Below are 24,464 nucleotides of genomic sequence, written 5' to 3'. Positions count from 1 at the left end.
CTGAATCTGCAATAGGTAAGCAGCTTGGTTTGAAGAAATCAACTGTGGGAGCAATTATTAGGAAATGGAAGACATACAAGACCACTGATAATCTCCCTCGATCTGGGGCTCCACGCAAGATCTCACCCCGTGGGGTCAAAATGATCACAAGAACGGTGAGCAAAAATCTCAGAACCACACGGGGGGACCTAGTGAATGACCTGCAGAGAGCTGGGACCAAAGTAACAAAGCCTACCATCAGCAAGGGCATTGAAGATGAAACGTGGCTGGGTCTTTCAGCATGACAATGATCCCAAACACACCGCCCTGGCAACGAAGGAGTGGCTTTGTAAGAAGCATTTCAAGGTCCTGGAGTGGCCTAGCCAGTCTTCAGATCTCAACCCCATAGAAAATCTTTGGGGGGAGTTGAAAGTCCGTGTTGCCCAGCAACAGCCCCAAAACATCACTGCTCTAGAGAAGATCTGCATGGAGGAATGGGCCAAAATACCAGCAACAGTGTGTGAAAACCTTGTGAAGACTTACAGAAAACATTTGACCTCTGTCATTGCCAAGAAAGTATATAACAAAGTATTGAGATAAACTTTTTTTTATTGACCAAATACTTATTTTCCGCCATCATTTGCAAATAAATTCATAAAAAATCCTACAATGTGATTTTCTGGATTTTTTTCTTTCTTATTTTGTCTGTCATAGTTGAAGTGTACCTATGATGAAAATTACAGGCCTCTCATCTTTTTAAGTAGGAGAACTTGCACAATTGGTGGCTGACTAAATACTTTTTTGCCCCACTGTATGTTGACACAACTTCCTCTATTTGATCTCCACCCCAAACGAATAGCGGGTGATTGGCATGCTATTCTCAAGGTCAGAATATGCATAGAGAAAAAATATATAATAAAAAATTACGCTGCATTTAGGAGCGCTTAACTCGGGTCAGAATTCCCCCATAATTAGCACTTAAACACTACATGCCTGATTGTCACATAAACTGATATACATATGTACTTTTTAATTTAACCTTTATTTAACTAGGCAACTTTGTTACAGACAGTGAATGGTTTATTGTACAGTAACGTGTGTACAGTAATGTCTATGATGCAGTCAAACATTTGTATTGCTTATAGATGGACATGGTCTGACCTACAACCAAATATAGACAAAACCCCTAGTGATATGATAACACACTGGAGGATTGATACTTACTATTGGCCAGGGTTCCTTGAATGTGAAGGCCCAGTAGTAGCAGGCTCATAACATGGACATCACAAATTTCACCCAGTGTAATAACACAGGAATAACCCTGTAATAACCATGTAATAACCATGTAATAACCATATAATAATGGTGTAGTAACACAGATGAGTAAAGGACTTTCCTTAATCCTGTAGAGATTATTGTGGTACTTCATAATGCTCTGCTTGTTCTTTCAATGACTCACCACTGTCCTGTGTAGGGGACAGAAAACATGGACAGTAAAGAGGAGTTCTAGTTCAAAACACAAGAAAGCAGTAGAGTCCATTCCAGCAGTATTTTTCAACTTTATAACAAGGTTGGGATGTTTGTTGAAATAATGATCAAATTCACAACTGCTTTAAATGTCAAGTCTACACTCCCCTACATATTTATTTGGAAAGTGAAGCTAAAACTTTTAATTTGTCTCTATACTCCAGCATTTTGGATTTGAGATCAAATATTTCATATGAAGCGACAGTAGTTTCATACTGTTTTACTGTTTAGAAATGAAAGCACTTTATGTATCTAGTCCCCACATTTGAAGGTGTCATAATTATTTGGACAAATTCACTTATAGTGTATTACATTCAGTCAAAGGTTTAGTATTTGGTCCCATATTCCAAGCACGCAATGACTACATCAAGCTTGTGACTACAAACTTGTTGGATGCATTTGCAGTTTGTTTTGGTTGTGTTTCGGATTTTGTTGTGCTCAATAGAAACTAATGGTAAATTATGTATTGTGTCGTTTGAGTCACTTTTATTATAATTAAGCAATAAGGCACGAGGGGGTGTAGTATATGGCCAATATACTGCGTCTAAGGGCTGTTTTTAGGCACAATGCAACAAACCCCCGGGGTGCCTTATTGCTCTTATAAACTGGTTACCAATGTAATTAGAGGAGTAAAAATAAAGGTTTTGTCATATCCGTGGTATTTGGTCCGTTATAAACTGGGTGGGTAGAGCCCTGAATACTGATTGGCTGACAGACGTGGTATATCAGACCGTATACCATGGGTATGACAAAACATTTATTTTTACTGCTCTGATTATGTTGCTAACCAGTTTATAATAGCAATAAGGCACCTCGGGGGGTTTTGGTATATGGCCAATATACCATGGCTAAGGGCTGTGTCCAGGCACTCTGCAATGCGTCATGCCTAAGTACAGCCCTTAGCCGTGGTGTATTGGCAATATACCACACCCCCTCGTGCCTTTATTGCTTAAATATACCAGGGCTGTCAGCCAATGAGCATTTAGGGCTCAAACCACTCCGTTTATAAATAACAATATAATATGTTTCTGAACACTTCAACATTAACGTGGATGCTACCATGATTACGAATAATCATGAATGAATCATGAATAATGATGAGTGAGAAAGTTACAGATGCATAAATATCATACCCCAAGAACAAACTTCCCTGTTATTGGTAATGGTGAGAGGTTAGCATGATTTATTGGATTTTCCATGTAGTCTATATTAAAGGCCACTGCATTTAATATAACAGGCTTTTCAAATTCAATATTGGTGCACAATTTCTACTTAAAATATCAAAGGGAGATAAAAGGTACTCTCGTGGAACGACCCTGCTCAGAATATGGGACCAAAAAATGACACTTTTTCCTGAATGTAATACACTATAAGTTCATTTGTCCAAATACTTATGACACCTTCAAATGTGGGGACTAGATACATAAAGTGCATTCATTTCTAAACAGTAAAACAGATATGTATGAAGAACCAACTAAAAAAAATGTAGCTTCACTGTCCAAATACATAGGGGAGTGTATGTCTATGATTGCCACTCACACAGAGAAAGGAGTTAGATGTGGATGAGGAGGACTGCACCAAGGCCCTCCGTCCATCAGGGGCAGCACCTCGTTTACCCTGCACAGACAGCCACCGCTTCAAATTCTGGGCTGAAGGAAAATAATCAGAGAGAAAGTTGAGTCAATACTGGTCAGGGTGCTTACATAACTTGTTCTATAAACTACCGTAAACACAAGTGAGGAAAGGCAAGTCACATGTGAGCAAGGTAGAGGGAGACTGGCATAGTTGATGCGTTTAACGAATGGTAGTGTAGGATGAACACACATGCACACATCTCTCATACACACTCACTGACATACTGTGCTTTCTGGAGTGGTCCACGGCCTTGAATGAGCCCAGCATGGCAAACGGGTGATAGGACAAGGTGAAGGGATGAACAATGGCGCTCTGTCGAGACAGTCATCAGATACATTTTTCTATTTTAAGACCTTCTAATTAATGTCTTATAATGTTGTGGTACATTTAGGCCTAATGAATATGTATACAGAGCAACACAACATTATACCACAGCAAATGATCATTATAGACCAGATAACACTGAGGCTGAAGGCCTACTTACTTACTATACACTGAGGCGTTTTTAATGTTTTATACACTCAGTGTGTTATATATATGATACCCCATAATACCTTCTTCCCACACAGACAGGTCTAGGCTGTAGGATTAGGCTATACTAACACTGGGGTTATAGAAATGTGCAGTATTCTAAACTCAGTCTACCTTGGAGTGCTGGTGGGGATAAGCGGCAGACGGTTTGGTGGTGTAGAGGGCAAGAATGTCTTTTACAGGCAAGCTATTCTGGAGCAGAGAGGACAACAGAACGGAGGTTAGAGCAGAGGGGAAATATAGTTTGTAACACAATTCGCAATAATCATAAAAGGACCACATGGTCAACCCAGGGAAAGATCATGAACTAGGCAATGCTGCCCAGTTTGAAATATACTGTTGCAGCTGATTTAGAGATTAAACGGGAACTTAAGCTCAACAAATGTGTAACATTGTACGAATTGCAAGCGTAACATACTGGATCATACGAAATAGATGACAGAGTACACAATTGTGTACTTGAGACCCGTTTTGGCTGGTGAGCACTACTTTCAAAACGACCGGTGGAAATCATACAAAACCTTTATAACGTATCTTCAGTCAAAGTTTAGCAACAGAGGAGCATGGCTTTGGAGACTGGTGATTCATTGTGTAGTAACAAGGGAGGTTAGCTTAAGGGTCATTGACACTTTGGACTGAGCCGTGGTAGTAGACTCCCAACTCTGCCAAACGCTTCTAGATTACAAGGGTTACTAAGGGTCAGTAAGACTGCAGACTGAGCCGTGCTAGACTCACAACCCCTGGCATACTGTATGCCCAAGTACTCAGTCTACTCACCAGGATCATCCCAGCGAAGGAAGAAAGGATCATGGCTTCTCTCTCCAGGTGGTTGGGGTACTGGTCATTATAACCTGGGCTGCCCACTCCACTACAGGGAACAAAGTCAATCAATCCAATTTGATTTAGAACAATCATTTTCATATCATCAGTTGTCATAAAGGGATTTACAGTAACCTGGCTTAGAGCTAAAGCCAATGCAGTAGATAAGTAAGTTAGCAGAAGTCTTCATGTCTCAGATAAGGTTACTCAGGACGACACAATCAAGTGGTATTGTGTTTGGAAGTCAATGTTTCAATGTACTTACACAATTTCTCTGTCCATCACATCATGTCGCTCCTCTTTCTCTAGCCACCAAAGGGCAACACTTATGGCCAAGTCATAATGGGCCTGGATGGAAGTACAGACACATTAAGTACAGGGTTTGAATAAATGTTGAAATAATCATAAAAACATTCAACGGTTTAACTGTATATAACATCCCACATTAACCCCTGGTGGAGGATGGTGCACTCCAGAACGTGTGTTGAGATTCCTACCAGGTCATCCAGCATGCTAGTGGATCCTTTCCCCTTGGGGTCAAAGCCATTCTCTCTCAGTTTCTGACCAATGTAATCTCCCCTGTTCAAAACACAAAACTCTTTCAAGCGCCTGAAGAAATAGAATGGCAATTCATCTAAATGTCCTCTTCCCACACACCATTCCTCTAAATCTATCATTTTATAATCCACAGAAAGCAACTCACAGAAGGGCTTCAATGTCTCTTCTCAGTCGCCTTGTCTCCATTTCTCTGAGATAGCGCTACTCATGCAGAGGGATAACTCCTTGGGGGTCCTGTAGCCTACACAAAACTAGGTTTGCAAATATAACGTCAAAGTACTTGACAATGACCCTAGGAGTTGGCATGGCAGCACAAACGGATCTTGGACCAGGGAAAGAAATTGGAGGAAGGGAAGTTACATTGTAGATAAAGGATGGAGATGGAAAGAAATCAACAGGTGATGATATAGTATGATACTGCATGTCTGTTTTCCACGCTGACCTCAGCTGGGGCTCATATACAAGACATAGTATATGAGACATAAGACATAGTGCAGACTGCAGGGTAGTCTTGAACCTGGCACCTCTCTGGCCCTACACAGGGTCCAGGAAATGTGATACAAGCCATTAAACTCACATCCAGCAGAACACAAATATGTTTTTACTAAACCTTTAATCACTGATGATTATTGTGCAGCCTGAAGTGCTTAAGCAAGGTAAAAGCAAGGTGAATAGAAGTAGGTCTAGACTTTGTCTGACAAAGATTTGGCCTCACAACATTTTCCCACAACTAGTCTCCAAAATGAGATGTTGACCTAAATAGGTCACTGTTGATTTACATAACATTTTATGTAGCATGTGCCTGGTAAAATGGGTGCTTATTCAAATCTGAGTTACATGATCAAATTGGCAATCTAAATCCATATAACATTACAGTTGGTCATATTTTTAATACAGACACACATTCATGTTGTAAAGCAATCTGTACTTACCACACGATGCAGAATTATCAGCAATGGTTACACCCAAAAACTGCAGTACTACTCCAAATGTCAGAGTAGCACAAAATCACAAATGTGTTTCATGTAAATAAACCAACCAAAAGACACACTGCAAACGGTAGCCGCTTCAGGGGACACCTGCTTGTGGAAAGGCTGTGTACAGTAGAGACCGAGGGGAGCAGAAAGACAACCACAGCCTCCTAAGTGAACAGCCTACTCTGAATAATTCACACAGGGCCTCCAGTCAATCACTCACACAATACAGGTCCAGATTATTTTAGAAACATAAGGAGGTGCGTTGGTCGGCACTTAACCATGATATGATCCAGCTAGATGGTGCAGTCAGTCACCTAAGGATGAGTTGAACAACCTTAAGCAATAGCTAGCTGCCCCAAAGGGCATAATTAAAGTTGTTTTGTAACATACTCCGTCGAATCCTATTGCAACAACTTTAAATATACCATTAGAGGCAACTAGCTACTGCATAAGAGTGTTCGACTTACCCTTAGGTGACTGACTGGACCATCCAGATAATGTATGTCTGTATCACATATCTGTTACTGTCACAAAACAAAAAATGTGGTATTTCTTACAGGCTTATTCAATTATTTATTCCTTCATGACTAATAAAGTGGGTGCTATATTAACAAAAAGATTTTCAACCTAAAATGTATTGACATTTTATTTGTAAACTTATATTAAAACAAAAGGGAAAAACAATAAAAGCATTGGCAATACGTGTAAGAATGAAATTAGATGTCACAGAATAAAGTCAATTAACTGAATGCATGTTCTCCAAACTGCCAGGTTTATATGTGTCCTTCTGTTGTAGTCTTTTCTTCTTCTTCTTCGCTTTAAAAATGGGGGAACTCAGGTATTTGGTGTCTGAGAACTTATCTCCACGTCTCATTTTGCTGTTAAAAGAAAGAAACAGTTGAATAATCAAGGGCTGGTATCATAGCCTGATAGAACCAACCTGACCACTAGCAAAACCAACCTGACCACTAGCAAAACCAACCTGACCACTAGCAAAACCAACCTGACCACTAGCAAAACCAACCTGACCACTAGCAAAACCAACCTGACCACTAGCAAAACCAACCTGACCACTAGCAAAACCAACCTGACCACTAGCAAAACCAACCTGACCACTAGCAAAACCAACCTGACCACTAGCAAAACCAACCTGACCACTAGCAAAACCAACCTGACCACTAGCAAAACCAACCTGACCACTAGCAAAAACCAACCTGACCACTAGCAAAACCAACCTGACCACTAGCAAAACCAACCTGACCACTAGCAAAACCAACCTGACCACTAGCAAAACCAACCTGACCACTAGCAAAACCAACCTGACCACTAGCAAAAACCAACCTGACCACTAGCAAAAACCAACCTGACCACTAGCAAAAACCAACCCGACCACTAGCAAAACCAACCCGACCACTAGCAAAACCAACCTGACCACTAGCAAAACCAACCTGATCACTGTGCAAGCTACTGATAACATACTACTAAAGGTAAGCTTTAGTTTCATTTCCAGAGCATTCCTCACCAGTTAATGGTTGGCAACTTGTAGCTAATGGCAGCTCCCCGTCGCCTGGCCCGTCCTGTGTCTTCATCATCTGTCCAGTTGGTGTTGGTTAGTGGCTTCAGGGCTCTTTCTGCTACTGTTGGTAAAACATAAAACAACCATTAGAATACCTACATCTCACACAAATAAAAATACAGTCAACAATAAAATCCTTCGTACCTGGAGATCTTTCAGCCATAACCTCAGCCGACTCTTTATATACAGCAACCTTGTGAGCAGAGGAAGCAACCCTTTTAGGGCTTGAGGCTGGAGTGTCAAATCCAGTCTCATTTGAACAGCTGACATCCACAGAGGACTCCCACGGAGGCCTATCGTCCATGAGCAGCTCCCTCAGGCTCTGACGTACTCCCTCACCACTGTCAGGCAATTCTGTGTTGGTCTCAACAGTTGATAATGACACATTAGATGTCCTGCTGTTTGTGTCACCATCATCCTGGGACAAGGAGTCAGGAACAATGTGGTTCTTCCTGTTTCTGGTGGAATCGCTAAAACTATTGGGTATGACAAAAGTGGCTCTACATCTCGGTTTAGGGCCATGGTTGGACCGGGGCTTGAAGCTGCTGACTTTGAAGTCTGGACTCAGGACGTCAAGTGAAGACAAACGTTCATGAGTTTCACAGCTCTCCTCAGTGGTGGCAGAGTTTGTGAAGACGTGCAAAACTTTGGGATCCACCACAGGCTGTACTTCTGCATTTTGTGCTACAGTGCGTACACCTATACTACTCTGGCTATCCAGAGTCTTACTAGACAAAATATTACCTGCACCCCCAGGCGCCAATCCTTTAGTGATGCTACTTTTAGTCTTTTTTTCCCTTTCTTTCACAGGGGCAAGACAGTAACCCTTCTGTGAATCAGTCTTCATCCTTGATTTTGCTGTCTCCACTCTCCTGGCTTTCTTGGGCTTTTGCTCTGCAGCAACTGAAATGGAGTCACCGATCTCCCATGGGGGCATTTCTTCCTCAACACATAAGCTTTCTTGGCCCTCTGAATTCCTTGCAGGTTCCTGGGTAGCAAGCCATGGACGTTTAGAGGAGGCAGGAGTTTCTTCAACCCCAGAGTCTGTAGTCTTGCGCCCAGCAGCTAGACAGTGATCTGGGTGAGGTCCAGTCAGATGCTCCTCTATGCTTTCTTCCCTGACCGTTTCTTTCCCTTCTTCTGCAACAGAGTCATACCCTGTAGTCGGAGTGCACGCCAGCTTTTCAGCCCAAGCATCATCTAATATTGTACTGTTCACTGAGGAGCTGTCCCTGTTCACCGAGACCACAAACGTCCCTCTGCCTTTCACTCTGGTGGGTCTCTTACTGCTCCGTGTAGTGGACAGAGGTCTGGAAGCACTGTGTGATTCCCTGTATTCGTGCAGGGTGGTATCCATGTCTACATAGGCTGGGCACCCTTCAGGAGAATGAGACTCCTCTTCAATGAGAGGTTGAGGCAGAAGGAATGGATCCTTTTCTGTTTCAATGTGTAATTCATGGTCCACCATGACAGGCTGTGCTTTAGTCTTCCTGCGTTCTTTGGATTTCTTCTGGCCCTTTCTAGATGTAGGCTCATTAGAAATCACAAAAGTCTTGTGACCTTTAGTTTTAGTGACTTTGTTTTCCGTGGCATCTATGACCAATGGGTTTGCCCCGGCTAGTTTAAATACAGACTTCTGAGCTTCAGGGTCATCGAAAAAGTCATCTTCAAACGGGTCAGGTGAGACACTTCGATGGGATTTGGATTGGAAAGGCACTTCAAAAGTTTTTCTTGGGTCAAACGTTTTTGGAAAATCTTGTGTTGTTTTATGGGATTCTCGGGTAGGTTTTTTGTGTTTGGTGATGCGAGAGGTGACATAAGTCTTTCTGCGGGCAACAAGGGATTCAATCTCACTGGCTGAGTTCTCTATGAAGTCCTCTTCTCGGTGTTCTACATCCACACTCTCCACTGTAGGGTTGTCTGTATGTAGTGGTGTTGCGGAAAACACCTTTTGTATCGCTGTCGGCAGCTCCACGTTTACAGCAGAGCTCTTCACCTCTAGATTCTCAACAACATGTGTTGGCCCACAGTTCTTATTTCCAACCTTCGCTAATAGACAAGGGATTTTTGTCTTTGGCACCTTCAGTTTCTTCGGTCCACCAGCTTTCTTGGGCTTGGTCTCCACTGTAACGATTTCAGCAGCGCTGTCCCCAATAGTTATCTCCATCTCTGTATCATTGATGGTGGTCTTCTCTGCTTCCCCGACAGTGGTCTTTATTGCAAGCGCCAATGTGGTCTCCATTAAGCTGTTTGGATGGTGCACAACTTTATCAGTACCAGAGGGCTGTAGAATATTAGTTGTGGAGACAACAGAAGGCAAGACTGCTGGGATAGGGTCAAGTCCAGTGTCAGAATAAATCTTTGACCACTTTTCCACCTCATCTTTTAGGCTACTGGATTGTCGGGATGTTCTCTTTTTGGTTGATTTCAAAGTATTGTCCACTTGTTGCTCCATCTTATTAATGCTCTCTGTAGGTTAAGAATACATGTGAGTTACTGAAAACCTTCAATAACCAACCTAATGCTGAAAGGTCATGCATTTCAAAATGTGGGGTAGTTCTGAATTCTCCATGCTCCAGCCCCCTTACCTTTACTGGCATTGGACTCTGATGACCTACTTTGGGTCCCAAAAGGATTTGTGGACGTGTTTCCTTTGTCATTTACTACAACCTCTTGGCTCATGCTGGTCTGTTTTGAAGGGGACACCAAATCCCTGGACTGCTCTGCTATGATAAGAGGTATCTGAACCGCTACCCTAGAATGAAAATAAATATGGGGGGAAATGTGTGAACAGAAATAATTAACAATAAGACAGTAACTGTATTGCTGTAACAGCAAACATGAATAGGAGTCTCATTATTACCTCTCCATCTGACCATTTTCCTCTTTTTTATCAGGGGGTGGCTTACTGCGGTCTTCAGATATTTCAGGGGAATCCTTTGACAGAAAGAAAAACAATTTAGCAGGGCTCTACACTGACATTTTTTTTACAAGGAGCATGTGCTCTTAAGTAAAAAGTTTTTTTTAAAGTTTTTTTAAAATTAGGAGCAGGGTGAATGTATTTGAATAATAAGAAATGTGTACTCATAAGAAATAACTAAAAGTTCACAAATAAAAGGTTTCGGGGGCGTTCCATGCTCAATCAAGTACAATGCACCCTCAAATATTTGACTCACTTGTGAGACAAAAACCTTCAGCTGCCCCTTTAAGGGGCGGGAGCCGTTACCGTGGTAATGGTGGGACTCCCATTCAAAATGAGATTCTCCAACGTCCCTTCCCTAACAGTCGAGAAAGTTCAAGCTAGTATGTGAACAAAACGATGTAAATAGCAAAGAAACACAAGAAGAAAGTCACACTTTAATAGACTTTTGGGTAAACTCAACCAACTTTATGCCTGTGCACTTCTAAAAATGAATCCTTCAGCACTACACTCAGTGCGCACAGGGTCCCAGGCACTGTTGCTGCTCCCCAGACCACTGAGGTATATATTACTGTATGAGCAGATACTGTTGCACAAGGTGAGATAAATAACTATGTAGAGTCCTGTGTGATTAGCTACCAGTTATGAAACAAAATGGCAGAAATAGTTTTGAAAATAGCTACGGTAGCAATTTATTTAGCTATAAATCACAACTTGCACATGTGCTCATACCCTACTTTTTCAGTTCGCACACATCTACTTTAGGTGCATATGCGAGTAAAATGGTTGCAATGTATAGAGCCCTGTTTAGCATAGTAGCATAGAGGACATACTGGAAGAGGACTTACATTTTCATCAGAGAAGAGATCCACAGCCCTTTCCAAGTTATCCAAAGTGTTGCGTTGAAGGTCTTTCAAGATTATAATCTGTAAAAGGATATGTTGTTTTTAGTTGTTGCTTTACAGCATGAGATTTCTTTATGTAATGAATAGCGCTATAGAAGTTGAATAAACAATTTCTCATTATTACCTGTCAACAACTACCATGCTTTTATGTCAAACTAACACTGAAGTCTGTGAGAAAATAGATCAATATTGTTACGAAGAGCACCTCTAAATAAGTGACCTGGTAAGGAGCCAAATTTAGATCCCACTATGTCTTATTCAAAGAGATGGACTCAGAGTCCCTCTCTAACCCACCAGTTGGTTGTGCTTGAATCTGCGAATAGCCAGGTCAAAATTCAGAGACTCCACTTGTTTCCGTAGGTGCACAGTTTCCACTTCAAGCTGTCTGCTTCTCTCCCTCTGAGCCACCAAGGCCAGAGCCAGAGCCTTGTTGTTAGTCTTCAGGGAGACCTTGAAGAATGAGGATGTGTCTAGAAAATACATGAAACAGAAATTCGAAATAAACATATGATAATGCAGTATGACTTACCAAGTTACCTGTCATTAACCAACAATAGGCTATTACAAATTAAAAGGTAATCCACCTCTTACATCAATTTAGTGATGGCAGCTGTACGCTACTTACTGAGAATCTTGGTCTTTATCTTCGATGCCACTGTTAGAGAGTTATTTTTAGCAGCCTTCGAGGGCATAGGTTTCTTCCCTGGTAACATAGTTGAGAGGAGGGTCCTTCCCTCAGCTGACATGTTCATCCTGATCCTGGAAGCATAAAAAAGGACAGTTGATCAGTCTTTAGTCGACAATCAATCTACCAGTAAAGAATGTGCATGCGCCTCCAAACTACCAAAATGAATATGCAAAATCACAACTGCACAGTTTCGCTACTAAAAATAGCTATAGCCAACTGTCAGAACTAACGTAATCTAGATAGCTATAGCAATGATACTTATTGACATTTCATCTGTTATCATAATCGTTAACTACAATATACCTAGTTTACGTTAGCTAGCTAACTTGCTAGCCAAAATGAAGAAGTTAACGTTAGACAGTTAGCATAGCTAGATTACGTTAACTTGCTAACGTTACTTACCGGGCGTTATGTCTTCTTATTTAAAGTGGACGAATTTGCTATAGCTATGTAATTGAAACGTTAATATAGCCGGTGAAAACGTTACCAAATTGTATTTACATGCTAGCTAGATTACCGGTGGCTCAGCTTAAACATAAACATTCTAGCAACCAACCGGCGCCGCTGTTTCAAGTAAAAAATAGGCGTGCTCTTTGGACTGCAACGAGCTAATCACAGCTCAGATCGCTCATTCTAAATTCTAGCCCTGTCTGGGTATAGACCAATCATGTCTATAAGTTCTGGATAAACAGACCAATCATGTCTATAAACCCTGGATAAAACAGACCAATCATGTCTATAAACCCTGGATGACTAAGAGGGCGCTGTATTGAAGCCACAGGGCAGCCATCTCCTCAAGTATAAATGTTTTGGAAGCTATATAAATGCAATTATTCATGTCTACATTCGTTTTTACACGTTTATTATATTACAGACACTCTAATGCACACATTTAAATTATATTATGTGAGCTAAACATACAAATCGCTGCAGCTGTACATAGTCCATCTGTAAATAGCCCACCCAATCTACCTACCTCATCCCCATATTGTTCTTATTTACTTTTCTGCTCTTTTGCACACCAGTATCTCTACTTGCACATCATCATCTGCTCATTTATCACTCCTGTGTTAATCTGCTAAATTGTAATTATTTCGCTACTATGGTTTATTTATTTTCTACCTCCTCACGCCATTTGCACACACTGTATATAGACTTTATTTGTTGCTATTGTGTTATTGACTATGCTTGTTAATTCCATGTGTAACTCTGTGTTGTTGTTTGTGTCGCACTGCTTTGCTTTATCTTGGCCAGGTTGCAGTTGTAAATGAAAACTTGTTCTCAACTAGTTTATACGGTTAAATAAAGGTGGGGGGGAAAAATAATAATAATCCTTACACTTTCAAAAATACTAGTCGAGTAAGACATGGGAGAGAGGACGAATTTTGGCAAAGAGATTTATTAAATCAATAGCGGATTTAGGTACGGGCGAAAGAAACATTTAGCGATTTTCTAACAAATGTAATGCAAAACTACTCATTTTTCCATGGTGCAGAGAGAAAAGTTTTGAAGCTTATTTCCTGCAATTCTACCAATTTTGCAATGGTGTGGAAAAATATTTTCGCAGTTTTAAACACCCACAAAAACTTAAAGACAATGCCTATAGCTTATCCATGATGTTGCGAAACAATTTAAGTCAATACGTAATCGTCCAGGTACGCCTTCGCGCTTCAGCAAACAAAGGAAATAATGAGAAGGAAATAATTAGTCGAAGTAAGACATATTTGGGGTTGAAATGGGAAATACGAAGTGGTAACTTTGGATATTTTCCATGCCAATTCCATCTGTTTCCCCTGTGATATGACGTGCTAATACTTTGTAATCTATGTTTCGTTTCAGGGCAGGGCTTTTATCTGAATGTTATCATCCACCCGCATGGCATTGTTTATGATTCAGAAACACCTGCAAAGTTATTCCTTTTCGCGAGTAATGAAAAGCCACCCGCGAAAGAAAATTCCAGACTTCTTTATCTATTTTGTGCTGTTGTTACATTTGTGTTAGTGTTTCGTTTCGTGTCCAATGCGCTCAGGGTGTTGTTTACATACAGTATCATTTGCGCCAGCATCATGAGCAAAGTCATTGTAGCATATCATTTCACTTTCCCTAGCCATGGCATGAGCACAGGCTGACTTGGCATTGCTGTAGCGCAGCTTGTTAGAAGCCTACCAACCGTTGCACCGTGTCCATTACAAAGTCAAATCTAGTCTGAACCGTTAAATAGTTAGGCTATCCATATAACCAGAGGTTATTTCATATTTCTATGGCGGATTCGCGGCAATTTATGAAACGTGCCAAAACTTTGGACGTAACAATATATGGCAAGGATATTGGTTTTCCCTATCCATCTGTGGCAAAGTTTCCCCTAAATACTTATGTCAAATCCAGCTCCAGAACTAACCATAGCCTAGCCAGCTGGCTAATCTTTTGGATACAGTATAGCAACAATATATAACATTAGCCATTAACTAGCTACAATTGAAGTCGGAAGTTTACATACACTTAGGTTGGAGTCATTAAAACTCGTTTTTCAATCACTCCACAAATTTCTTATTAACAAACTAGTTTTGGCAAGTCAGTTAGGACATCTACTTTGTCCATGAATCAAGTAATTTTTCCAACAATTGTTGACAGACAAATTATTTCACTTATAATTCACTGTATCACAATTCCAGTGGACCAGAAGTTTAGTGCCTTTAAACAGCTTGGAAAATTCCAGAAAATTATGTCATGGCTTTAGAAGCTTCTAATAGGCTAATTGACATCATTTGAGTCCAATTGAGGTGTACCTGTGGATGTATTTCAAGGCCTACCTTCAAACACAGTGCCTCAGTCAATTTCCAAATGCCTGGAGGTACCACGTTCAACTGTACAAAACAATAGTACGCAAGTATAAACACCATGGGACCACGCAGCCGTCATACCGCTCAGGAAGGAGACACGCTCTGACTCCTAGAGATGAATGTACTTTGGTGCGAAAAGTGCAAATCGATCCCAGTACAACAGCAAAGGACCTTGTGAAGATGCTGGAAGAAACAGGTTCGAAAGTATCTATATCGACATATATCGCTCAGCAAGGAAGAAGCCACTGCTCTAAAACCGCTATAAAAAAGCCAGACTACGGTTTGCAACTGCATATGGGGACAAAGATCGTACTTTTTGGAGAAATGTCCTCTGGTCTGATTTAAAAAAAAAATAGAACTGTTTGGCCATAATGACCATTGTCAGGATCTGGAGCAACGAACCGCCCTTGCTGTCTCTGCCTGGCCGGTTCCCCTCTTTCCACTGGGATTCTCTGCCTTTAACCCTATTACAGGGGCTGAGCCACTGGCTTACTAGGGCTCTTTCATACCGTCCCTAGGAGGGGTGCGTCTCAGGATGGTAAGTTGGTGGTTGAAGATATCCCTCTAGTGGTGTGGGGGCTGTGCTTTGGCAAAGTGGGTGGGGTTATATCCTTCCTGTTTGGCCCTGTCCGGGGGTGTCATCGGATGGGGGCCACAGTGTCTCCTGACCCCTCCTGTCTCAACCTCCAGTATTTATGCTACAGTAGTTTGTGTTGGGGGGCTAGGGTCAGTTTGTTATATCTGGAGTACTTCTCCTGTCCTATCTGGTGTCCTGTGTGAATTTAAGTATGCTCTCTCTAATTCTCTCTTTCTTTCTCTGTCTCTCTCGGCGGACCTGAGCCCTAGGACCATGCCTCAGGACTACCGGGCATGATGACTCCTTGCTGTCCCCAGTCCACCTGGACATGCTGCTGCTCCAGTTTCAACTGTTCTGCCTGTGATTATTATTATTTGACCATGCTGGTCATTTATGAACATTTGAACATCTTGGCCATGTTCTGTTATAATCTCCACCCGGCACAGCCAGAAGAAGACTGGCCACCCCACATAGCCTGGTTCCTCTCTAGGTTTCTTCCTAGGTTTTGGCCTTTCTAGGGAGTTTTTCCTAGCCACTGTGCTTCTACACCTGTATTGCTTGCTGTTTGGGGTTTTAGGCTGGGTTTCTGTACAGCACTTTGAGATATCAGCTGATGTACGAAGGGCTATATAAATCAATTTGATTTGATTTGATTTTGGAAGGGCGCTCTATAGGCTGGGTCACCCACCATACCACCCCCATCAACCTACAAGTGTCGGGGAACCACAGCGAGACGATCCAATTCCTGCTAATTGAGTTATTATTTATTAGATTTCATTTCATTTGATTTATGTTTGGAGGAGAACACCATCCCAACCGTGAAGCACGGGTGGCAGAATCATGTTGTGGGGGTGCTTTGCTGCAGAAGGGACTGGTGCACTTCACAAAATAGATGGCATCACGAGGGAGGAAAATTATGTGGATATATTGAAGCAACATCTCAAGACATCAATCAGGAAGTTAAAGCTTGGTTGCAAATGGGTCTTGCAAATGGACAATGACCCCAAGCATACTTTCAAAGTTGTGCAAGTTCTCCCACTTAAAAAGATGAGAGGCCTGTAATTTTCATCATAGGTACACTTCAACTATGACAGACAAAATGAGAAAAAAAATCCAGAGAATCACATTGTAGGATTTTTTATTAATTAATTTGCAAATTATGGTGGAAAATAAGTATTTGGTCACCAACAAACAAGCAAGATTTCTGGCTCTCACAGACCTGTAACTTATTCTTTAAGAGGCTCCTCTGTCCTCCACTCGTTACCTGTGTTAATGGCACCTGTTTGAACTTGTTATCAGTATAAAAGACACCTGTCCACAACCTCAAACAGTCACACTCCAAACTCCACTATGGCCAAGACCAAAGAGCTGTCAAAGGACACCAGAAACAAAATTGTAGACCTGCACCAGGCTGGGAAGACTGAATCTGCAATAGGTAAGCAGCTTGGTTTGAAGAAATCAACTGTGGGAGCAATTATTAGGAAATGGAAGACATACAAGACCACTGATAATCTCCCTCGATCTGGGGCTCCACGCAAGATCTCACCCCGTGGGGTCAAAATGATCACAAGAACGGTGAGCAAAAATCCCAGAACCACACGGGGGGACCTAGTGAATGACCTGCAGAGAGCTGGGACCAAAGTAACAAAGCCTACCATCAGCAAGGGCATTGAAGATGAAACGTGGCTGGGTCTTTCAGCATGACAATGATCCCAAACACACCGCCCGGGCAACGAAGGAGTGGCTTCGTAAGAAGCATTTCAAGGTCCTGGAGTGGCCTAGCCAGTCTCCAGATCTCAACCCCATAGAGAATCTTTGGAGGGAGTTGAAAGTCTGTGTTGCCCTGCAACAGTCCCAAAACATCACTGCTCTAGAGGAGATCTGCATGGAGGAATGGGCCAAAATACCAGCAACAGTGTGTGAAAACCTTGTGAAGACTTACAGAAAATGTTTGACCTCTGTCATTGCCAACAAAGGGTATATAACAAAGTATTGAGATAAACTTTTGTTATTGACCAAATACTTATTTTCCACGATAATTTGCAAATAAATTCATTAAAAATCCTACAATGTGATTTTCTGGATTTTCTTTTCTCATTTTGTCTGTCATAGTTGAAGTGTACCTATGATGAAAATTACAGGCCTCTCTCATCTTTTTAAGTGGGAGAACTTGCACAATTGGTGGCTGACTAAATACTTTTTTGCCCCACTGTATGTGTGGCGCCATGTTTGTTGACATTATACAATGCATTCTGGGTGTCACGTAATCTGTCAGACCAAAGATGTTATAATGAGGTGAAGGAATGGTTCACTCATCTTTCGGGTAAACTTCCGGAAGTGAATGAAGGGAAGTGGATGATCGTGGACGACACACCCACTTCAATATGTATATTATACATAGGCAAAACTCATCCTGTCTCGTCTTACAGCAATATCCTCACCTTTCACCCCTGAAGCAGGTGTCCCACAGGGGGCAGTTCTAAGCCCACTACTTTTTCTACTCTACATATCAGATATTTACTACCCTCCACCCACCATAGGTTAAGTCTCACAGTTTGCTACTGGTCCAGCTCCAAATGTCCTCAACTTGCTGCAAAAAAACTCCAGAAGTCTATTGAACTGATCAAGACATGGTCTAACATGTGGCGAGTAAAATTGAACCCACAAAAGACCCAATGTGTCCTCTTCACAAGATGCATCAGCAAAAATACCAGGAAACCCATAGATCTCAAACTCTATGGTGAAACAATAAAAGTAGAAAAAGAAGCAAAATTCCTTGGAGTCACCTTCCAGAAGAACATGCGCTGGACAACCCATATAGCGAACATAGAAAGAGAGGGACGAAAAAGATAAACCACCTAAAAACGCTGTGCGGAAGAAAATATGGAGCCTCACCTCAGACAGTGCTGAAAGTCTACATCAGCTACATCCGACCCCTCTTTGAATACGCCCTGCCAGCCTGGATAACAGCTTCACCTCAGACAGTGCTGAAAGTCTACACCAGCTACATCCGATCCCTCTTTGAATACGCCCTGCCAGCCTGGATAACAGCTTCACCTCAGACAGTGCTGAAAGTCTACATCAGCTACATCCGACCCCTCTTTGAATACGCCCTGCCAGCCTGGATAACAGCTTCACCTCAGACAGTGCTGAAAGTCTACACCAGCTACATCCGACCCCTCTTTGAATACGCCCTGCCAGCCTGGATAACAGCTTCACCTCAGACAGTGCTGAAAGTCTACATCAGCTACATCCGACCCCTCTTTGAATACACCCTGATCCCTCTTTGAATACGCCCTGCCAGCCTGGATAACAGCTTCACCTCAGACAGTGCTGAAAGTCTACACCAGCTACATCCGACCCCTCTTTGAATACGCCCTGCCAGCCTGGATAACAGCTTCACCTCAGACAGTGCTGAAAGTCTACATCAGCTACATCCAACCCCTCTTTGAATACTCCCTGCCAGCCTGGATAACAGCTTCACCTCAGACAGTGCTGAAAGTCTACACCAGCTACATCCGATCCCTCTTTGAATACGCCCTGCCAGCCTGGATAACAGCTTCACCTCAGACAGTGCTGAAAGTCTACACCAGCTACATCCGATCCCTCTTTGAATACGCCCTGCCAGCCTGGATAACAGCTTCACCTCAGACAGTGCTGAAAGTCTACATCAGCTACATCCGATCCCTCTTTGAATACGCCCTGCCAGCCTGGATAACAGCTTCACCTCAGACAGTGCTGAAAGTCTACATCAGCTACATCCGATCCCTCTTTGAATACGCCCTGCCAGCCTGGATAACAGCTTCACCTCAGACAGTGCTGAAAGTCTACATCAGCTACATCCGATCCCTCTTTGAATACGCCCTGCCAGCCTGGATAACAGCTTCACCACAGCAGATGAATCGGCTACAGATAGTCCAAAACATGGCAATAAAAATGGCTTACAGACTACCAAGATACATCAGCAATCACTACGTTAACAGCATATCTGGACTGACATCAATCAACAATAGACAGTCAATCATTGGCCAGAAGTTCATCAACAGAGCCACTCACAACCCATCACTGAAGGAAGCCGTGGGACAGGCCAAATGCACCACAGATACACCCATGTCCATAATGCTGAAACTGATGTAGAAGAGAGGAAAGGGAAAAGGAAAGAAAAGTGTGTGTGGGGGGGAATAGAAGAAAATAAATCATTTAAATAATTAAAAAATACAAATACAAAATAAATACAAAAATTGTGTGTGTATGAAAGTGTGTAGATATATGTGACGGCAATCCTTAGCGCCCCCACCCCTCTCCCCCCGCACAGTTGTGAGCTATAATTTTAATTGATTTTTTTTATTTTAAATTCCACAAACTCGGGAAAAGAAAAATGTGAAACTAATCTACGCCTATTCTGATAAAAACCTTAGGGCATCTAGCCTCGGGGGATGCCTTGCTTGACCACACCCTCCTTCCTTGCTCCTGGCCTGCACGGCCTCTTCCACCAATCCATTTGTTTCTTATGGACAGAAACGAGCAGAAGCTCTGAGCTGTCCGATCAGGTCTATTGTTTACTGAGTGGAGTCTCCTCTTATTATCTTTGGTTCATGCGACAATAACAAGCATGGCGGCGCCCGGAAACTATCCATCGTCGGATTACTTTCGATTTCTAGAGAGTGTCAGTTATTTCGATCAATGATGAGCTTTCCCGTGATGTGATTAATTATAGATAGTAAATTCATATTGTAGTTTCTGCCAGCCGAGAGTTATAAAAATATGACGCTTGTGTTATGTCAATCTTTCCTCTGTTAGTGCTAGGACAAATGTAGCCTACATTTTTCCGGTTTGGATGATTGTATTATGCTGTAGCTACTTCTGTGAATGTCTGAACATTGCATCCAAAAAATAAACTGCTCACATTCTGGACTTTGTAAGGACTGTGTTTGTGCAAAATGTTTCTGAAAAAAGTGTGGCCAGCTCAAATACTGATTGTTGCGTCATACCGAAACTGGAGGTTCTAAATAAGCGTTCAGAACGTGTGATGATGACCTAGTGCAAATACAAATAATTGTGGTTAAATTCCTATCGCATTTTAAACTCTTGATGTTTTTGTCACATTTTTGTTGCATTATATATCGAATATACCCTCTGGTATTGACATGTGCTCTCTAGCCATCACCTTGTAGTAGATGGCTAGAGTAGCCTACAGGTAGTATGCCTACAGGCTTCATGAGTTGGTGCGTTCATGAATTCACTTTGGAGTGCCGGAGTGCGCTCTTGATGTTCGCAAATTCAGAGCGCCATAGCAGAGCGGATTAGGTTGTTTTCATTTTATCTATAGCGTTGGTTGGTGACTAACTGCGTCTTGCAACAATTGAATTACGTTTGTTTTGCTACGTTTACCAACAACTTCGGTCATATTCAACTGAGTATTGCGCATTCGTTAATTCATCAGTTATTAAATTATTCTGGCACACTCAAACAAGAGTGCTCTGAAATCGGAGTAGATAGCCAGAGTGAATTTACGAACACAACCTATGTAAGGGATACTCAACCAAGCCTTGGTCCAAGGGCTGTAAATTCTACGGAAAATAATGAATGACGTGGTAGGTGTTTGACCTTCCACCGAGTTGCATTTTCCAGAGAACGCATAGAGCCCCAAGTTGAGTATCCCTTGGCTATAATTGAACACGTTTTCCACTAGAAAGGTGTTCATTTGCCGGTAGAAATGTGTTCAACATACACTGAAGTAGCTAACAAGTGTGCTAGGTAGCTACAGTAGTTACCGTGGTAACCAAACAAACAGACTCGCCGTTTGCCTTATTCTGGAAAGTCAGTGGTCGAAGCGAGTTCGTTGCAATTGTGTTTTTTAAATAATAATAAGTGTTTTTATTTCCGGCAACATTCGCGTGACAATAGCGCACGCAAGAGTTGAACTTTCGTTGAGAGCTTGATAGTTTTTCACTGACAGAACCGCACAAAATCCTAAAATCGATCAACCTGACAAGCATTATATGTTCAGTACGAGGCTGCCACAATAATTGGATGAAGAGGCAGTTTTTACATTGTTTTGAACACCAACCACCACTACGTCGATCCCAATGTACCCGTGGAGCCCAATACACCGAGGTAAAGTTTCAGGTTGGATATTCGACTGTAGTTTTCCTTACGTTCACCAACAGCAGTTAGGGACCGTCAACATAGTGACAAATCAGTGACCTACTGACCTACAAAATAGTGACAAATTTTCCCAATTTCAATAGCTATTTAACCATTACCATTAAATTAGTTCTAGCTAACCCAATTGCATAGACACACATTGCACACATTTATTTTTTGTCGATCTGCATCTCGCACTATTTTCAATTATTTGTTTACATTTTTGAATTTCAATAGCTCATTGGTCATGACCTACTGGACTCAAACAAGGTCCAGAATGTCCACTGACTAACCTTCTATATTGCACATATTTTGTTTGTCGATTTTCATCTCACACGTTTCTAAATTAATTTTTCAAAATGTAAAATTTCAATAGCTCCTTGGTCATGTGACCTAATGACTTCAAACAAGGTTCAGTATGTCCACTGACGACCCTTCTATATTGCACACCCTTCAGTTAGTCCATTTTCATCTCAAGATTTTACATGAATTTTTCCAAATTTAAATAGCTCCTTGGTCATGTGACCCACTGACTTCAAACATGGTGCAGAATGTACCCTTCTGTATTGCACACTTGTTTGTGTACTGTACAATAATGCGGTTTAATGTACATTTTTCAGTTTTAAATATCAATAGCTTCTTGGTCAATTTCACACCTAAGAAGCTTGCAGTGGATATACACCCATATTGCATAACCTCGTATGTCTATATTGTTGTACATTAATATTAGTTTGATAATTAGGGGGGTCAGTCCAGTATTGTTTACCCTTTTCTTTAATATTTATCTATACAAATTGGTAGTTAAGTACTTATTTTCCAAGTTTTTTTATTTTTCCACAGTATTTAACAGCTAACAACAATAGGAGAGAGACAGATAATATCTCCTTTCATCATTAATATCAACTATAAAGGAAAAGAGCAAAGTACGAGAGTCATGCTATTAATTGTCCAAAGCAGGGATGGAGAGTGAGCTAGTGAGGTAGGCTGGTCAATACATATACTGAACATGTAACCACAGTAATGGTGGCCAGTAAAACAATGAATACAAATTGAATATTGACAAATTAAACAGAAATTGTAGACCTTTAATCTTTCCAACATGTCAACAGACACTTAACTTCAAATAAGTATGAAACATTTCACTGTGTTAACTTTCTCTTTATCCCTGGTTGATGTACATGTCAGAGCCTCTTCAGTATGGATGGGGTATAGAATACATTTTCAACAACAAAGACTACACTTCCAGTTTGTGTTCTTTACTCTGTTGAACTCTTTTGTCTTCATTCCTAGTTACAGCACGTGGATCCTCAGTTGGCATGCAAAACAAAGTGTAACACGTTATAAATAATATCAAATATCAATGTAGTATGACGAATGATGAATTAGCCATCCATTGTGTTATATCATAAACTGTTCTTACATGCCGTCACTGTTGTCAAAAGATTAACCCAGTCAGTCTTTGGGCCATATCCAGGTTCTTTATCAGTGGCACACATGAAGCAGTTGTTGGCTTTGTTGAACTCTGAAATCATAGGCATGAACTGAATATATGGCTGTCCGACACAACTACATAAAAATAAAGAATTTACATTTATTTTGAATTTAAAGTCATTACATACCAGAAAGTTTTTGAATATCCTCAGCCATTTCTTTTTGCAGTTGCTCCATATGTTTTTGAAGGTTCCATATGAATTTGGGAGGGGATGTTGGGGAAGTTCTGTGCAACTTCCTTGGCCATCTACACCAAAAAATAAAATAGAGTTTTTGACCTAATTGTCACATAACAGCTAACCATTCATTATTGAAAATATAACTATCAAACCTGCATTACAAAGACCCCACAGCTGAAGGTGTCCTGCTGCATGGTGTGAGTTATTTCCCATCCTTTCCAATTTATGGGGCGGCAGGGTAGCCTAGTGGTTAGTGTTGGACTAGTAACCGGAAGGTTGCAAGTTCAAACACCCGAGCTGAACAGGCAGTTAACCCACTGTTCCTAGGCCGTCATTGAAAATAAGAATTTGTTCTTAACTGACTTGCCTAGTAAAATAAATAGATAAACATGTCCACCCAGTCATCTATTCCATGGCAGGATCTTCTCATTTTGAAATATTCTCTTTTTTATGTAAACATAATGGAATTCTGATTAGTTATAGGCAAATTAATACACAAGCCAAATTTGTATGCTGTTTTCCTTATCACTATAATGTAGTAGTAATTTAGTAGTAGAGGTAATTTCCTTTATGCCCCATTCTACACACACAGCCTAATTATAGGCACTGAACCATTTACAGGACAATAATAAAAGTAGCATATAGGATCCAACCCTATCTCAGAGTGAATAAATGTAGAGCGTTTGCAGACTTTAAGAAAAAAATAGTAAGTAACAGTTTCATCAGTACGTGCTTAAAGAAAGTCATATTACAAAGATCACAGATGACAGTGCCCACCAAATCTATGACAATAGAGAATGAATTGTAAACACCAAAGTGTGTTAGTCAAAATAATATCTGAAAATGTCAGTTGTTGAACATAATACTTCTATTTACAATAGCAATTTATGATATATGCAGTTGAGGAATATAACATGTACCAACACTACATGTAGGACAGACATAAGACATTCCCACATACAGTATTTGATTATTTGGATTTCACCTTTATTCAACCAGGTAAGCCAGTTGAGAACAAGTTCTCATTTACAACTGCGACCTGGCCAAGATAAAGCAAAGCAGTGTGACACAAACAACAACACAGAGTTACACATGGAATAAACAAATGTACAGTC

At 41.2% G+C, this 24,464-nt stretch overlaps 2 protein-coding genes and 1 long non-coding RNA gene across 5 annotated transcripts; all 3 read right to left on the bottom strand.

Annotated features, from left to right (window-relative positions):
- Window positions 1-1,002: 1,002 nt before the first annotated feature.
- On the bottom strand, window positions 1,003-6,069 carry LOC115110564 (uncharacterized protein C2orf80). The gene is made up of 9 exons (XM_029636329.2): window positions 5,982-6,069; window positions 5,195-5,290; window positions 4,989-5,070; window positions 4,757-4,839; window positions 4,450-4,540; window positions 3,787-3,864; window positions 3,366-3,453; window positions 3,046-3,155; window positions 1,003-1,445 (listed from the first exon to the last, which is right to left on the bottom strand). The coding sequence occupies exons 2-9, from the start codon at window positions 5,233-5,235 to the stop codon at window positions 1,392-1,394; spliced, it is 627 nt and encodes a 208-aa protein (XP_029492189.1). The 5' UTR covers window positions 5,236-5,290; window positions 5,982-6,069; the 3' UTR covers window positions 1,003-1,391.
- On the bottom strand, window positions 5,644-20,120 carry sgo2 (shugoshin 2). 3 transcript variants are annotated; one of them, XM_065013345.1, is made up of 10 exons: window positions 19,946-20,120; window positions 12,053-12,186; window positions 11,722-11,897; window positions 11,371-11,448; window positions 10,779-10,880; window positions 10,466-10,539; window positions 10,191-10,357; window positions 7,747-10,071; window positions 7,549-7,663; window positions 5,644-6,904 (listed from the first exon to the last, which is right to left on the bottom strand). In XM_065013345.1, exons 2-10 carry the CDS (start codon window positions 12,177-12,179, stop codon window positions 6,763-6,765), a joined length of 3,306 nt encoding a protein of 1,101 aa, XP_064869417.1. In that variant the 5' UTR covers window positions 12,180-12,186; window positions 19,946-20,120; the 3' UTR covers window positions 5,644-6,762. The 3 variants fall into 3 exon arrangements, with proteins under 3 accessions (XP_064869417.1, XP_064869414.1, XP_029492168.2); XM_065013342.1 differs by lacking the exon at window positions 19,946-20,120 and adding an exon at window positions 12,518-14,482; XM_029636308.2 differs by lacking the exons at window positions 10,779-10,880; window positions 19,946-20,120 and adding an exon at window positions 12,518-14,478.
- A 2,623-nt stretch (window positions 20,121-22,743) lies between these two features.
- LOC115110543 (uncharacterized) lies at window positions 22,744-23,626 on the bottom strand. Its single transcript, XR_010460322.1, has 4 exons — window positions 23,502-23,626; window positions 23,299-23,417; window positions 23,100-23,201; window positions 22,744-22,985 (listed from the first exon to the last, which is right to left on the bottom strand). It is a non-coding gene; the product is annotated as an uncharacterized LOC115110543 (long non-coding RNA).
- Window positions 23,627-24,464: the final 838 nt, after the last annotated feature.

Source organism: Oncorhynchus nerka, linkage group LG3 (assembly GCF_034236695.1).
Source record: "Oncorhynchus nerka isolate Pitt River linkage group LG3, Oner_Uvic_2.0, whole genome shotgun sequence".
Lineage (NCBI taxonomy): Eukaryota > Metazoa > Chordata > Actinopteri > Salmoniformes > Salmonidae > Oncorhynchus > Oncorhynchus nerka.
This window is presented reverse-complemented; position numbering and strand designations above follow the sequence as displayed.